Raw genomic sequence first — 16678 nt, 5'->3', positions numbered from 1 at the left:
TCAAGGCTAGCGCTCTACCACTTGAGCCACAGTGCCACTTCCGGCTTTTTTTCTTTTTGCTTATGTGGTGCTGAGGAATCGAACCCAGGGCCTCATGCCTGCAAGGCAAGCCCTCTATCACTGAGCCACCTTCCCAGCCTTGTATGTATTTTGAAAACCACTAATTCATGCCATGTCCAATTCTAGTCTCAAATCATAAACATCATTTTAGTTTATTTTTTCTTGAATTGATACCTTTCTTTCCATTTTAGTGAAAAATCTTTTATTGCTTATATTTTTACCTAGTTGTAAAATCACCATGTATGTCATTCTTTGACCAACACACTGTCCATCCTTCCTATGATTTCTTCCTATAATTATGTAATTATAATACGTTTAGTTGGGTTGCACTTTTACAGGGTCATCCTCCTCAGCCTCCTCAGTTTTTTTTCCTTTCTTTTTGAGGATTGAACCCTAGGCCTCATATGTGCTACTGAATCATATTTCTGGCTCCATCCTGACCCTCCACAATGAACTGTCCTTTTCTCCTGTAGGGAATCCTCTTCTACTCACCCAGGCTGATATACTCTCTTCCAGAATGATCCAGTCATAACTCATTTTTCACTTCTTCATAGACCCCTACTTTGTTCTGCCTGAACTGGACTGAATTGGCCAGGAAAAGGAAAGGATGAAATGCTTTTGGGCCTCTTTTTCCAACTTTCATAACCCTGAAAATGAATAGGAAAATAGTTTCCTTAAATAAGTGTGCTATTTAGCCAATTAAAAAATTTCTGTAACATAATAACTATAGTAGCTAGATGCCTAGCCACTGGTGCCTATCATAACTATAGAATTTATGTGTCATATTTGTAATTGCCTTTTATGGTTAGTTCACTAATTAGTATCAGCTTTCTATACTACATAGCCATCGATATCTGGTGCTGTTAATCAATTATTATGTGATATTTTTGAGTTAAAAAGCAAACATTAAGTGTACTATCTAGCTGGTCATGGTGACCCGTTTCTTTAATTCAAGCTAGTCCAGTGGCAGAGATTGAGAGGATTTCATCTAGGCCACCCCCCAAAAAAAAAATTGTTGAGAACCCATCTCAACCAATAAGCTAGGTTTGGAGAATCACGTCTGTGATCCTAGTTACTTGGGAGACCATAGGTAACACGATTTTAGTCCAAGGCCTTCCTAGGGCAAAGACAAAAGATCCTATCCAAAAAATAAAGTAAAATAAAGTACTAGGAGTGTGACTTACTAGTAGTGTGGGCTTAGGAAGTTCAAACTCCATAACTGCATGTGTGTGTGTGTGTGTGTGTGTGTATAATCATCCATAAAAAAGATTGTATGTCAATGTAATTATATTACTTTCAAACTTAAGCTACAACTGGACAGTGCTTTAGAAATGTTAATAAAAGATAGCTGTGGATTTAGTAAACATAAAATGCAAAAGTGATATGGTTTGAACAGTGCCTTCAAAAAGTTTTGAAAGTTACTCCTTCCTTTTTTGTGTGTGTTCAGATCTTTGGGCTTGAACTCAGGGCCTAGGTTTTGTTCTTGAGCCCTCACCTCCTGCCCAATGCTAGTGCTTGACTACTTAAGCCATAGTTTCACTTTTGGCTTTTTGGTGGTTAATTGGAGAAAAGAATCTCACTGACTTTCCTTTCCAGGCTGGCTTTGAATCACAATCCTCAGATCTCAGCCTCTTGAGCAGCTAGGATTACAGGTGTGAGTCACTGGTGCTCCACATTCCTGGCTCTTCTTCTTCTTCTTGCCAGTCCTGGGGATTGAACTCAGGGCTTGGGCACTGTCCCTAGGATTCTTTTGCTCAAAAGAATCTTTTGCACTCTACCACTTGAGCTATAGTACTACTTCTGGCTTTTTCTGTGTATGTGGTACTGAGGAATTGAACTCAGGTCTTCATGCATGCAAGGCAAGCACTCTACCACTAAGCCACATTCACAGGCCCCTGGCTCTTTTTAAAAGCATAAATACAAAGAAGAATTGAAAGTACAAAAGTATTAATTATTTATCTTTGGATTGTGAGATGATTTATTTATAATAACTTTCATTCCTATCCTTATCTGTTCCTTCAAATTTTCTTCAGTGAAGAGCTAATATGACACAGGAAATTCTCTTAGTCTGTTTTCTCTATCCCACTTTTTAATTTTTGTCTTAGTATTTATCACTCAAACATATATTATTTATATTGTGCTTATGTTACTTATAGTCTACTACCACTCCTGCTGGGAAAAATTCTTCAGAAGGGCAGTGACTTGTTTTGTACATTGCTGTATCCCAAGAGCCTAGGAAAAATGTCTAGTATATATAGTAGGTGCTATAAATACACATTAAGCAAATTAGTGAATATATTGTTTTTGTTACAAAGAAAATTTTATTGTAAATAAGCTTTTGAAAAAAGTAAAAATTTCATGTTTGAAGAGGAGGGCACACAAATGGAAGGAGAAAGGGTGAGTAAATGCAGTCATATTCAATGTACATTATGTAAAAACTGAACTACATAACTTGAGCATAAGGGGAAAAATGGGGAAGAATAATGGAAAGAGTGATCTTGTCCAAGATGCATTGTACTCATAATCTGACTTATGGAATTGACACCTTTCTACAACTACTTAGAAACATCTAAAATTGTGCATTGAAAACAAATATGCATAGAAAACAAATATCAAGTATCATACAATTTTAAACTCCAAAGGAGTTTGTAATAATGACTTTTTTTTTGTCAGTCGTGGGATCTGAACTCTGGGCCTGGGTGCTGTCCCTCAGTATTTAAGCTCAAGGCTAGCACTCTACCACTTGAACCACGGTGCCACTTCTGGCTTTTTCTGCTTATGTGGCTCTGAGGAATGGAACCCAGGGCCTCATGCATGCAAGACAAGCATTCTACCACTGAGCCATCTTTCCAGCCCAATAATGACTTTTAATGAGATTTTCTTTCTTCATTTTTCAAGGTTTCTGAATATTCTTTACAGAAGAAAGTGAGTGAAATGGTAAGGAAATTACTATATATATATATTAATTACCCACTTGGCTAAGTATATATAAGATCTATTGAAATATTGTGATTTTAAATCTGACATTGGTTTCAAAAACAATAACATAAATAGTTTAGACTGGATATTGCTATATCATCTAAAGGCCTACCATAATTTCGAGTACAGTATAGTTTAGGTGAATTATTTTACAAATTTATTTGCAGTTTTCATAATCTTACATATTGTAAAATGAGTTCTAAAATCTAATGATTTTTCTAGGTATTTATGTATACATGTAGTTATTATAGATTGAAAAAATATATAGTGGCATTTCATGGTATTCTTTAGAGTTCTACACTTAGGATATGGTATTTATTATTTATTGTTCAACAAGTATTTATTTCTTACTTTATATATAAATTAATATTTCTGCTTTTTACAGTATAACATTTTATAAAATATTTTCTTTAATAATCTCCTTTTGTAACTCTTTTTGATTTAGAAAGATTTTTTTCTGTGATTTTGATTGAACAAAATTCTTCTATATCTACTTAAATCTTCAGAAGGCTTCTTGTATGGGTTTGTGCTATGCAGTCTTCATTCTCTGGAGTAACACAAGTAAAATTAATTTTTGAGCATGCCATATTATATATATATATATATATATATATATATATATATATATATAGAGTAAGAAATAACAGAACACTCCTATGGCATAGATATTTTGCTTCTTTGAATTGTTTTGGTGCATCAAAAAATAAAAGAGTTCATAGAAGATTGCTGTTAAGCTTGATTGAATAAAAGATGTGAAAATTCTGTTGCTGTTCAACTGGAAAGAGTAAAGATAATATTGTCAGACTATTTTAAACTGCAATTTTAATTAAGAAGCTGAAAAACTAGATTCCAGTTTAGCTTTAAGTACTGTGACATTTGTACAGAAAGTCATCTTCAACGCTACAATGGTTTTACACAAAATATAGTGAAATTGAATAATATGCCCTTTGACCAGGGAGATAGGACTACAAGTTAAAGATCAACACCAACATAAAACATGTTTTATTTTATTCCAGCTTAAAATTTCATTAAACAGATATTATAACCTTAAAAAACATGGGAATACAGTACACTTATCCTAGTGTTTGGTTACTTTCCAAGTTTTTGTTATTATGAATCTTAGCTTAAATGCTATTTGAGTTATAGTTATAATTTTTCTGGCAGTTCAAAGCATTTATATTACTGTTCATTAAAATAATTTTGTGCATTGATCAGTGTTTTATATATCCTCTGACAGAATACTTACATTTTTATTCAAAAGTTACAAATATTCTTTCATTCTAAATAGTTTTGTATATTTTTTCTTAGGTTGTAATTCTTATCTCATTATTATTTTATTATATAAATTGTATCATCTTTTCATTATTTAAATTTAATCTTAGTTTATTCTAAGTGGTATATTATCCTTTTATAATATTTGTCTTTATGGGCAAGACAGGAAATAAGTTAACAACTATAGTAATGTAAAGGTGGGGCCTCATTTTGAACTCAGGGCTTCATACCTGTAGGCAGACTGTCTGTTACTTGATACACTTGATAATAGTCTCACTCTTTGCTCTGGCTGACCTGGACCAAGATCTTCCTAGTTACTCTTCTTACACTAGTCTGACAAGTATGCACAGTTACACTTAGATTTTTTTCAGTTGAGATGAGATCTTTCAAACTTTTTGCCTAAGCAAACCTCAACAGCAAGCCCCCTGATCTTAGCCTCCCAGGTAGTTAGAATGACGGGCATGAGCCACCACACCCAGCACGAAACTTTTAAAAGAAGTCCATGATAGGCTGGTTATAGAGGCTCATGTTTGTAATCTTATATAACTTGGAAGATGGAGATCAGGAGGATCACAGTTCAAGTTCAGCTCAAGCAAATAATTGGTTAGATTCCTTTTCAACAAATAAACTAGGTGTTTAGTGTGCATGTGATCCTATCTACATTGGAGGCCATCCATAGGTAGGAGGACCATAGTTTGAAGCTGGCCTTGAGCAAAAATTTGAGACCCTAATTGAAAAGTAACTAAGGCAAAAATGGGGCTTGGCAGGGTCAAGTGGTAGAGTGATTGCTTAAAAAGACCTGAGTTCAAATCCAAACTCTACTACTGAAAAAAAATCCATCGTCTCATTTCCTATAGGTAAGCACTTAAGTACTAGTAAATCTCTGACTTCTGGAAATTCAGTAAGCTGATTTTCTTGTAGAAGTGGTGGTTTTTCTCTAGATATGTTTATCATGAATGGAAAGATTTGTCTATTAAACTCTATTCTGTAAACCTATCCTTGAAAAAAGATTACAGTAATTACCAAAAAAGGAATGTATCAAAACATGTTAGAGAAAAAATATAGAATATTAAATTAGCTATCACTGTGATTTGGTAAGTAAGAAAAATCTTTCCTGTTGTGTTCAGTTTTAACTATATGGATATCTTATATACTTTAATTATAGATGACTGTTGTATAACTGTGTAAGCTAATATTGCTTGATAGGTAAAAATTTATCAGATCATCTTTAAATCACATTTTTTTGTCTTTTCTTTTTTGGTACTAGGGAGCATTTAAGTTGTATTTACTTGTTTTTTTTTTAAATCACTTTTTCTTACAGAAGACATGTAAAAGAAAGATCTCATTTTTTTCCACATTAAAGAAATATGGAATGCTTCACAAATTTGTGTGTCATCCTTGTGCAGGGGCCATACTAATTCTGTGTATCATTCCAGTTTTAGTATATGTGCTACTGAAGTGAGCAGGTTTTCACATTTTTATTTGTGTAAATTAATGTACAAAGGGGTTTCTTTGTGATATTTACTTAGTGCATATAATGTACTTCAATCAAATTTATTCCCTCTATGTCTTTCTTAGCCCCTCTGTTCCTCTCTTTTCTCATGGATTTCTTTATGCTATTTTCATGCATATATAATGTACTTTTGATCATATTCACCTCTCACCTCTGTCTTCTTTCTTCCTCCATGTTACTGTTTTCCCCCCAACAGCCCCCTATTTAAAATCACACTATATTATGATGATGACTTATTATTTTAAGTCTAGATCTCTCATAGGAGTTCAAATGATATCTTTCTGAGCTTACCTTGCTCAAGATGATAGTTTCTAGTACCATCCATTTTCTTGCAACTAACTTAATTTCAAACTTTTTGTTATGGCTGAAAAGTACTCCATTGAATATATGTATCACATTCTTTCTGTCTACTTACTGATTGTTGGGTCTGTAGATGATTCCATAGCTTGGATATTATGAATAGTACTGCTGTAAACATGAGTGTGCAGCTATCTCTATTGTATGTTGATCTGTTCCTTTGGGTAGAGGCCCCCAGAATGGTATAGTTTAGCAAAATCATATGGCAGTTCTATTTTTAGTGTTTTTTTTTTTAATTGGTCATGAGGCTTGAACTCAGGGACTGGGCTCTGTCCCCCAAGCTCTTTTTACTCAAGGCTAGAATGACAGGGTCACTTCTGGTTTTTGTTGATTAACTGGAGATAAGAATCTCATGGACTTTCCTGCCTGGGTTGGCTTTGAACCGCAGTCCTCCGGTCCTCAGTAGCTAAGATTACAGGCGTGAGCCACCAGTGCCCAATTATTTTTAATTTTTAAAAGGACCTTCATACTGATTTCCATAATGGCTGCTATAATTTCTTTTTTTGTTGGTAATGGGGCCTGAACTCTGGGCCTGGATGTGTCCCTCAGCTCTTCAGCTCAAAGCTAGCACTCTACCACTGAGCCACCTTTCCAGTCCCTATAATTTCTTTTTTAACTAAAGCAAAGGTTGATATGATTGATAATTATGTATTTTCCTTCAGAATAAAATGTTTTTAGATTGAAGATTGTCTGGAAATTACTAAGTGATTGTAAATATTATGTATATGTATATACACATTAACATCATACCTTTAGGTTTTATAAGTAATATGCATGCTTTATATTAATGACTAAAGAAATAAAGATAAGAAAGATATAATCGGTTTGGGCATGCTGGTGGCTCAAGCCTGTAATCCTAGCTACTCAGGAAACTGGAAGCTACCTAGAAAACCGGAAGTGGTGCTGTGGCCCAAGTGGTAGAGCTCTAGCCTTGAGCTGAAGAGCTGAGGAACAGTGCCCAGGCCCAGTGTTCAAGCCCCAGGACCAACCCTCCTCCCCCAAAAATGTCATCTATTTGTAAAAATTGAGTTTTATGCTGGGTATTTGTGGTTCATACCTGTAATTCTAGCAACTCAGGAGTCTGAGATCTGAGGATCATGGTTTGAAGCCAGCCCAGGCAGGAATGTCTGTGAGACTTATATCCAATAAACTACTCAAAAAAAAAATCCAGAAGTAGAGCTGTGGCTCACATGATAGAGCACTAGCCTGAGTAAAAAAGCTAAAGGATAACACACACACACACACACACACACACACACACGCACACGCACACGCACACACACACACACACACACACACACTCTCTCTCTCTCTCTCTCTCTCAAAGAAAAAGATTGAGTTTTCTAATTATTGTTTGGTCTGGGTTTATATGAAAAACACAGCAAAATTGGAAATTAAGAATATGTAAAATTTACCTTAAGTTTTTTCTATGAAATTTATCTATGAATAATTGTCTACAGAAGTTTTTACATTATTCTCCTTAAGCAAATAGGAAGAAGGGAAAATGTATAGCTATGATTTTTATTAGTGCATGTCTTTCTAAAAAATGTGTACAAATACTATTTTAAAATTATTCCCACTTTAAATATCTTAAGGCTTTAAAGTAAACAAAGACTACACACACATATATAACTATGCACATGTTTTTTCTCTAATCTTGATTTTTATAGATTAGTTTAAAATGAGGTTCACATGATTTAGAGGGTAGTGCATCTTGCTATTTTCCTTTAAACTAAGTCTTGTGAACTTAGTAAATCTTTACTATTTTAGTAGTAAAATAGTGTAGGAGAAATAATAATTCAAATCAATTCACAGAGGGAAGAAGAAAACATAATATGTACTTAATTCAGTTCAACAATACAATCTTTGTGGTTAGGATATTGTATGTAATTTTTAAGCTTTAATGATAATAATATCATTACTTTGAAAAGCAGAATTATATCATGCAAAGAAATGAAACTGAGTTTTCTGTCTCTTCCTCTTCCTCTCTCTCTTCTTCTCTTCCTTTTCCTCCCCTCCTCCCCATCTCCTCCTCCTCCTCCTTTATTTCACTATGGTTTTATTCACTGAAGATATCTGGAGTCTTAAAAAGTTGTCCTTAAGGAGTTATACAAAATGATTTCAATTCAGCATCTCAGTTTATTTGTACAAAGCATATTGATTAATGTCACCCCTTCCATTATTCTCTATTGCATTTTCCTTGAGTTCAACCTTGATTTTAAGCAAAGGATGTTAGACTAGAATATATCATACCAAAGTAATGTATATTGAGCTCTATGAATAGGGAGTGCCTATAGAATATCGTTTCAGTATATTTTTCCTGAACATTATTGTAGTTACCATCTTATTTTCTGCTCATGGAGGCTAAGGAGGCTTTTGTAGAGTTGTGTAATAATATGTAGTAGAAAGTGTTCTCTTAACATCTATACAAATACTGATTTGAATTAAAAAACTGGAAAATTCCTTAAATTGAAAATATACTGTTAGACAGTTTTTAGTGAAATATTATTTGATTTCTATACATCTGCTACAGGTTAATATAATTTCATAAGTCAGCAATTAACTGATACTTTAGACAAGATTAATATGGGTCATTATTTTTCATTGTTTAGTAATTGAAAATAGTGATTACTCAAGTAAATAGAAGGTCTCAAAGGTTGTCAACTTGTTTTATTTGTAACTGCCACACAATCTATACAAATGGATCAAATTGTGACTCTGAAAGACCACAGAAATATGTCAGAAACTTTCAGCTGATCTAACATAATTACCAATTACACTATCACTTTATTTAAAATAATTAAAAAATAACTTTGAAAAAGTTAAAACTAGTATAAGACTTACCAAGATAATTTAGTAAGCTATAGCTCAAATTATAATGTGTTTTCTTTATTAGTATTAGTGAAAGCTGTTTTTATTTTAAACAAAAAATTAAAATTGTTAAAGATAGTCTTATCAGCAAAGGAATAATAAAACCTCATACTGGGTTGAAAGCATGGCTTAGTGGTAGAGCATTTGCCTAGTATAGAAAGCCCTGGGTTCAATCCCAGTACCATTAAATAGTAATAAAGGCCTCAAGTGCAGAGGATCTTGTAACAAAAATAAATAAACACCTCATGTTGATCATTATGTGTTGGGCTTTGTTCTGTACTTTTTATACATTCATTTTATCCTATCCTCATGGTAGTCAGGATCACATTGGCAGAAATTAAAGGCAGAATTTATAGGCAGACTCGCTTTTGACCATTGTGCCATATTTCATGTACTTTGGTTTAAAGCAGTACAAAATAATTCCAGTTAACTTACACAAATGTAAATTGAGTGAAGGCATTTACAACCAGGTAGACAATAGAGAATTACTTTGGTACTCAACAGGGAGAAGTTTAATTTCAGAGTTTATGGAGCAAGATATAGAAATCCCAAACAAGCTTTGGATAAGAACACTACTGAGCTATTTATTTTAGTTAAGTGTTTTTGTTTCTTGAGATTCAGATTCTGGGAAGGCAGAAATAAATTGGTTTATTTTGAGTAACATCAACTTCTCTTTACTATGGCAGAATAGGGTCCTTGAATCAATAATGTACATTATGGAACTGTCAGACAAAGGAAATGAATCCTGGTTAGGAGGAATCTAACAAATTTCCACTTTGGAAGTTTATAGGACAACAATTCATTCAGAAAACAATTATTGAGGGCTGGAAAGAGGTAGCTCAGTGGTAGAGTGCTTTCCTTGCATTCATGAGGCCCTGGGTTTGATTCCTCAGCATCACATAAACAGAAAAAGTCAGAAGGTGCTGTGGCTCAAGTGGTAGAGCGCTAACCTTGAGCTGAAGAGCTGAGGGACAGTGCAAAGGCCCAGAATTCAAGCCCCATGACCGATTTAAAAAAGAAAAAAAATTAGTGAGTGCCACCTGATTGGCATATACCATTCTTTATTTTAAGAATCAGAAACAGTTGCTTTTTTTTTTTTTTTTTGCCAGCCCTGGGGCTTGAACTCAGGGCCTAGGCACTGTCCCTGAGCTGCTTTTGCTCAAGGCTAGCACTCTACTACTTGAGCCACAGTGCCACTTCTAGCTTTTTCTGTTTATGGGGTTACTGAGGGCTTCATGCATGCTGGGCAAACACTCTACCACTAAGCTACATTCCCAGCCCAGAAACAGTTTTTTTTTTTTTTTAAGTGAAGCCAATTAATGTCAGGTCAATATAAAAAACTTTTCTTTCTTTTTTGGGGGGGTCCGGTCGTGGGGCCTGAACTCTCGGCCTGGGCTCTTCAGCTCAAGACTAGGGCTCTACCACTTGAGCCACAACACCACTTCCGGCTTTTTTTTTTGATTATGTGGTGCTGAGGAATCGAACCCAGGGCCTCAGGCATGCAAAGCAAGCGCTCTACCACTGAACTACCTTTCAGGCCCATCTGTTGCCATTTCTTTCTAAACATGGTAGAAGCCCTCTTAGCTGAAAACAGTAGAGACCTTTATTTTATTTATTTATTTATTAATTTATTTTTGGGTCCATTTGTGAGGCCTGATCTCTGGGCCTGGGCTCTGTCCCTCAGCTCTTTAGCTCAAGGCTAGCACTCTACCACTTGAGCCACAGCGCCACTTCCGGCTTTTTTTTCCTGCTTATGTGGTGCTGAGGAATCGAACCCAGGGCCTCAAGCATGCAAGGCGTGTGCTCTACCACTGAGCCACCTTCCCAGCCTGAGACTTTTATTTTAAATAGGGCTTAATTTTTTTTAACCAATTACGTCTAACTGAAGTAGATTCTCCCACTTCTCTCTTCTTTCTTCTCTTTCTGTCTCTGTCTGTCTCCCTCTCCCTCCCTCCTTCCCTCCCTCCCTCTCCTCCTCCCCCCTCTCCTTCCCCCTCCCTCTCTCCATCTCTTCCTTTCTTCCTTTCTTCGCCAGTCCTGGGCTTACACTCAGGGCCCAGACACTGTCCCTGATCTTCTTTGTGTTCAAGGCTAGTCACAGCACCACTTCTCACTTTTTCTGAATAGTTAATTGGAGATAAGAGTCTTATGGACTTTCCTGCCCGGGCTGGCTTTGAACTGCAGTCCTCAGATCTCAGCCTCCTCAGTAGCTAGGAATACAGGCGTGAGCCACCAGTGCCTGGCTCCTGAAGTAGATTTTCTATTGTGGTCATTGAGAAATACTGTCCTTTTATCCCATTTAAAAATATGTAATGAAATTACATTAAATTATATCATTAAAATTACTCTGTGAGAAATTTCAATTTTGATAACCCTATGTTTCAAATAGAAAGGACAAAGAATTAAAACAAGAATCCAAGTCCTAATTTTAAAATCATTTAGGGAAAGAAAAAATAAAACGAATATTTTAAATACTACTCTTACCACTGCATTTTATTTAGTGCTAGACAGATTATCTTTTCTACCCTTCTTCTGCACCCCTACTCTGCCAGGGTTTGAACTCAGTTCCTAGTATGACTTGTCTGATGCTCACTACTTGAACATGTCCAGTTCAACTCTTAAGCTGGTTATATTTGAGATGAAGTCTTAAGACTTTTCTGCCTAAGCCAGTCTAGAACAGTGATCCTTTGGATCCATAATGCTGAGTTTCTGGGATTAGAGGCATGAGCCATAAGTGCCAGACACTGATAAACTTTTTATAAATAAAGCAGTTTGAATTTGAGAAATAAATTGAAAACAAGTGTAACCTAACCTGAAATGATTGTTTCATTGTAGAAAGAAAATTGTTTTACATAGATTAAGAAATATCTCCTAATAAATATTTTCTCCCTACTATGGTGGATCTTCAGAGAATGCTTTTTATGACATTTATTTTTGACATATTAACAAGAAGCAGTTGTTTACCACTATATATTTACATATTTTCTGTGTTTCTGTGTATGTTTGTGTGTGTGAGAGAGAGATGGAGAGAGAGAGAGGGAGATAGAGGGGGGCAGGAAGGAGAGAGAGAGGGAGAGATAAAGAAAAAATGACTTTAAAATTGTTCTGCCAACTAGGAACAAAAGGTCCAATTAAATCTTTTGGCTAAAGAAGATCATCATAAACAGTGGAATGAAATTGAGAAATACTGCGTGGCAATAACAAGTCAATTTGGATTGGTGAAAGAGGATCATGTAAAGTTAGAACAAAATGGTAGGTACTCTCGTTTAAACTTACATGTTCAGGGGAGAACATTTAATTGGAACTCTCATGAATAAATTGAACTTATCTGATACTAGTATTAAATCAAGTCATAGTTATATATTACATTGGGACAATGTTTCTGTTATGTCAGTGATACTTTTTGAAATGTACAATTAATATAATATTTTCTTGGATTTTTTATTACAGTACAGGAAGCAATACAATTAAATAAACAACTTTCAATTTTAAATGAAAAACTAGAATCTGAACTATGCAGCTTAAAAAAGGTATAACTTATAAAACTTTATACAAATAAATAAAATATAGTTTAAAATAATTAGTTCTATGGAATATCACAAAAATGCTGGGTTGATATTACTGATACAAAGATAAATGTAGATTCATAAAGTTTGAGGTATGACTCTAGTGAATATAATCACTGAATTTGTTCAAATCCATGTATTGTTTCTTTTGACTTATCTGTGGGATGAATTTTTATAGCAATATGAGCAATCAACAAGAATTCACTGTTAGTATCATTCAGACATTAATTCAGTATTTACTGTGTGCCACACACACACAAAAGTGCACTATATAGACTAGGATAGAACTATGAAGAAAATAAAACATATTTCTACTGTTGTTCAGTAGGGGAGTTTGGAATAAAACAAGCATACATATAAAAATAATTTAAAACTGTATAAATGAACTGAAGAAAAAATTGGAATGTGATGACTATTGGATTGGGGATAAAGTGGAGGACAGAAGATAATAGTTTTAGACAAGAACAACAATATATTCAATGTGTTGAGGCAGGAAAGCGTTTAGCATATTTGAAAATAGAAAAAAGTTGCATCCTGAAGAAGAATGCATTGGTTACATACTGTGCACCAGCATCCCTTTTTCTCCTCTTAACATTCTTCCTACTTTATTTTGGTGCCTCTTCATTTAAGCAGAAGTCCATGACATTTCTTTTTTATCTCCCCATAGTCACTGGTTCAAGAATGGACAAGTAGCCTTAGTGGTTATAAATAAAGAAAAATGTCAGCTAGGTGCTCAAGCCTGTAATCCTATCTACTCAGGAGGCTGAGATCTGAGGATCATGGTTCAAAGCAAGCCCTGAGAGGAAAGCTGGGATACTCTTATCGCCAATAAATCACCAGAAAAATGGAAGTGGGGCTGTGGCTCAAATGGTAGAGCACTTGCCTTGAACTGAAGAGCTGAGGGACAGTGCCCAGGCCCAGAGTTCAAACCCTACGGCCAAAAAAAAAAAAAAAAAAGACAAAACAAAAAAGAAGTAACCCATAGAAGCTTTTTCCAACAACCATGAGAGAATCCAAAAGAGAGGAGCTTGACATGTAAATGGCATATTATTGTTACATAAAGTTACCTATTTTTTAGCCAGATTCAGTGGCTCAGAATCTACAACCATAGCCATATTGGAGGTGGAGATTGGGTGGATTTTGGTTTGAAGCCAGTGCAGATAAAAAATTTGTTAGACCTTCATCTCAACTGGTCAAGAATGGTGATGTGCCCCTGTGATCCAGTAATGTAGGAGGCATAAGTAGTTAAGACCATGATACCAGGGAGGCCTTGGGGAAAAAAGTGAGAAGAACTTATTTAGGATTGGTGGCATCAATACTAGCAAAAGAATTTTTCAAGGGTTACTTATCCTATGACATTATTGAGTCTGTGAATCAACCAAGCCCTCATCATATTCTACCTATAGACTTTTCAGCTATGGTTTTTTACCTCACACTGTCTTGATTACTTGCATTTTATAATAAGCCTTGAAGTTATATAGTATCAATTCTGCAACTTGGTTCTTTTATAATGTTGAATTGACTATTTTATTACCCTCTCTGTATAAACTTAGAACTAGTATTAGTATCTACAAAATAGTTCATTAGTATTTTGACTGTGATTGCCTTGATCATACAGATCAACAAAACAGAAACCTCCTGTATTTCAAGCAGTGGGAGGGAAAAGAACCATTTTCGAGTATGCCTTAGCTGTCTCTTATTCCTGGTGTGGCCTGTCTTCAGGAAAGCTATTTTATAAAAGCCTAACTTGTAGGGTCATATCAGAACCAAATATTCGTTGGAGAAGGGTAAATACCAAACTCCAGCTTCCTCCACTGAATATTTGGCCCACCTAAGGGGAATGGGAAAAAACTGGAAAAAAGCATAGTGGTACAAGTTCATCAAAAGCATCATACAATGCTTCCCTTCCTAACACCTTACCACTTTATTACTAAAGGCCTATTCACCCCAGCTCCTTATATCTAGTATACATATCTACCTTTCAGTGAAAACAATTACTAAGTATAGTAAGAGGCAAAGACAATTTAAAAAAATGTTAAACAGTTTACACTAAGCAAAGCGAAAGCAATGTACATATCACCTAATTTGGAAGAAATAGGTCTATTTGTCAAGTTCATAGAGTTCATAAGCTTTATAGACCAAGATAATGACAATTTGCCTTGTGAAGGTTAAAATGTGTTTGTGACTTTAGCTAAGTATCACTGTCCCACAATACTGTAAAATTTATGTAATCACTTAATCTCAAAAATAAATAGGTATTTCTTTGATTACAGGAAACAAAATGTATAGTAAAGGTGTTGTACAGAGGGGTTAGTTACATAAGTTAGGTAATGTGTACATTTCCTTCCCTTATTCTCTTCCAGTTTTTTCCCTCCCTTCCCCCACAAGTGGTTGTCTAGTCATTTCCAACATAGCGTCTAGTGAGTGTCACTGTTGAATTGGTTTGCCCTTTGTCCCACCATGTCTGTGCTTCCTCTTCCCCTCCCCAAATCAAACTTACATATAAGGACCCATTGCAACAATGAGATGTACAAGTAAAAAAACAAACTTTACAATTTTGGTGAGGAGGGGTGTTGTTGGGATGGGAGATAGGAAGGGATGGGAAGGGGAAACAAGGGAGGAGGCAACAATGCTTGATAAGAAATGTACTCATTACCTTGCCCATGTAATTGTAACCCCTCTGTAAGGTATTTTCACAATAAAAAAAAGATACAGAAATAGGATACAGAAATCTAAAACAGCGACAAAAGGGAATAAACCAAAGAAAAAAGGAAAGAAAAAAGAACCACAAATAGAACAATAAAAATCTCTTGCTTCCATTTCTTGGGGTACATTTTGATAAGCACATTTTATATGATGATGTACACATAGCTATTGAGCCTTTGTGATCCTCTTCTAAGAATATCCTCCTTTTGTCTTACTGTTTGAATGGTTAGAGTCCTGTTTAATTAATCATGTCCAAGTGTAATTTTTTGTCTTTTATTGTCCATTGGGTTTACTCAGGGATTTATAGGCACATTCTAATTATTACACATGAGGGAAACCAGGCAACCTATGTTTCCTGGGTCTAGCTTACTTTGCTTAGTATAATTTTTTCCAAGACTTTCCATTTCCTTATGAATGGGGGTAATGCCATTCCTTCTGATGGAAGCATAGAATTCTATTGTGTATATATACCACATTTTCTTGATCCATCCGTCCACTGAGGGGCATTTGGATTGATTCTATATCTTAGCTATGGTAAACAATGCTGCAGTTAACATAGTTGTGCTGGTAGCTTTAGTGTGGACTGGTTTGTGGTCAATTAGATAAATGCTCAGGAGTGGGATTGTGTGTCATAGGGAAGCTCTGTGTTTAGTGTTTTGAGGAACCTCCACACTGCTTTCCAGAGTGGTTGAAGAAGTTTACATTCCTACGAACAGTATAATAGCATTCCCTTTTGACCTCATGTCTGCCAGCATCTGTTATGAAAATGGCCATTTTAACTGGGGTGAAGTGGAATCTCAGTGTTGTTTTGGTTTGCATTTCTTTTTTGGCCAGAGATGTTGAACATCTCTTCATGTGTTTACTGGCCATTCCTATTTCTTCTCTAGAGAAGTCTCTCTAAGTCTTTAGCTCACTTATTAATTAGGTTGTTGTTTCTTTGAAGATTTGTTTTTGGGAGGTCTAATTTTTTTGAGCTTCTAAGTATATTTTAGATATGAAGCCTTTGTCTGATGAACAGTTAGTAAAAAATGTCTCCCATTCTATGGGTTTTCTATTTATTCCCTAGCTATGTTGCAAAGGACAAAATTTGAAAGCATTGAACAAGCATACAAACCAGAGTCAGACATGGCCAGAATGCTGGAATTATCAAACAAGGAATTAAAAAAAATTATGATTAACATAGCAATGGCCTTAAAAATTTTTATTTTTTATTGTTATTATAAAAGTGATGTACAGAGTAGTTACAGTTACATAAGCCAGGTAATGAGTACCTTCCTTCCTTCCTTCCCTTCCTTCCCTCCTTCCCTTCCTTCCTTCCTTCCTTCCCTTCCCTCCCTCCCTCCCTCCCTCCCTC

The 16678-nt window shown here is 35.3% G+C and overlaps 1 protein-coding gene across 1 annotated transcript in view; it reads left to right on the top strand.

Annotated features, from left to right (window-relative positions):
• The window catches only part of Ccdc73 (coiled-coil domain containing 73), a 97469-nt gene that overhangs the window by 37705 nt on the left and 43086 nt on the right, over nucleotides 1-16678 (top strand). The window contains exons 3-5 of the mRNA XM_013019552.1: nucleotides 2959-2997; nucleotides 12169-12304; nucleotides 12503-12582. Coding sequence (XP_012875006.1) covers nucleotides 2959-2997; nucleotides 12169-12304; nucleotides 12503-12582 — 255 coding nt within the window. The remainder of the gene's footprint in view (nucleotides 1-2958; nucleotides 2998-12168; nucleotides 12305-12502; nucleotides 12583-16678) is intronic.

This window comes from Dipodomys ordii, unplaced genomic scaffold, assembly GCF_000151885.1.
Source record: "Dipodomys ordii isolate 6190 unplaced genomic scaffold, Dord_2.0 Scaffold46, whole genome shotgun sequence".
NCBI classification, from domain to species: domain Eukaryota; kingdom Metazoa; phylum Chordata; class Mammalia; order Rodentia; family Heteromyidae; genus Dipodomys; species Dipodomys ordii.
This window is presented reverse-complemented; position numbering and strand designations above follow the sequence as displayed.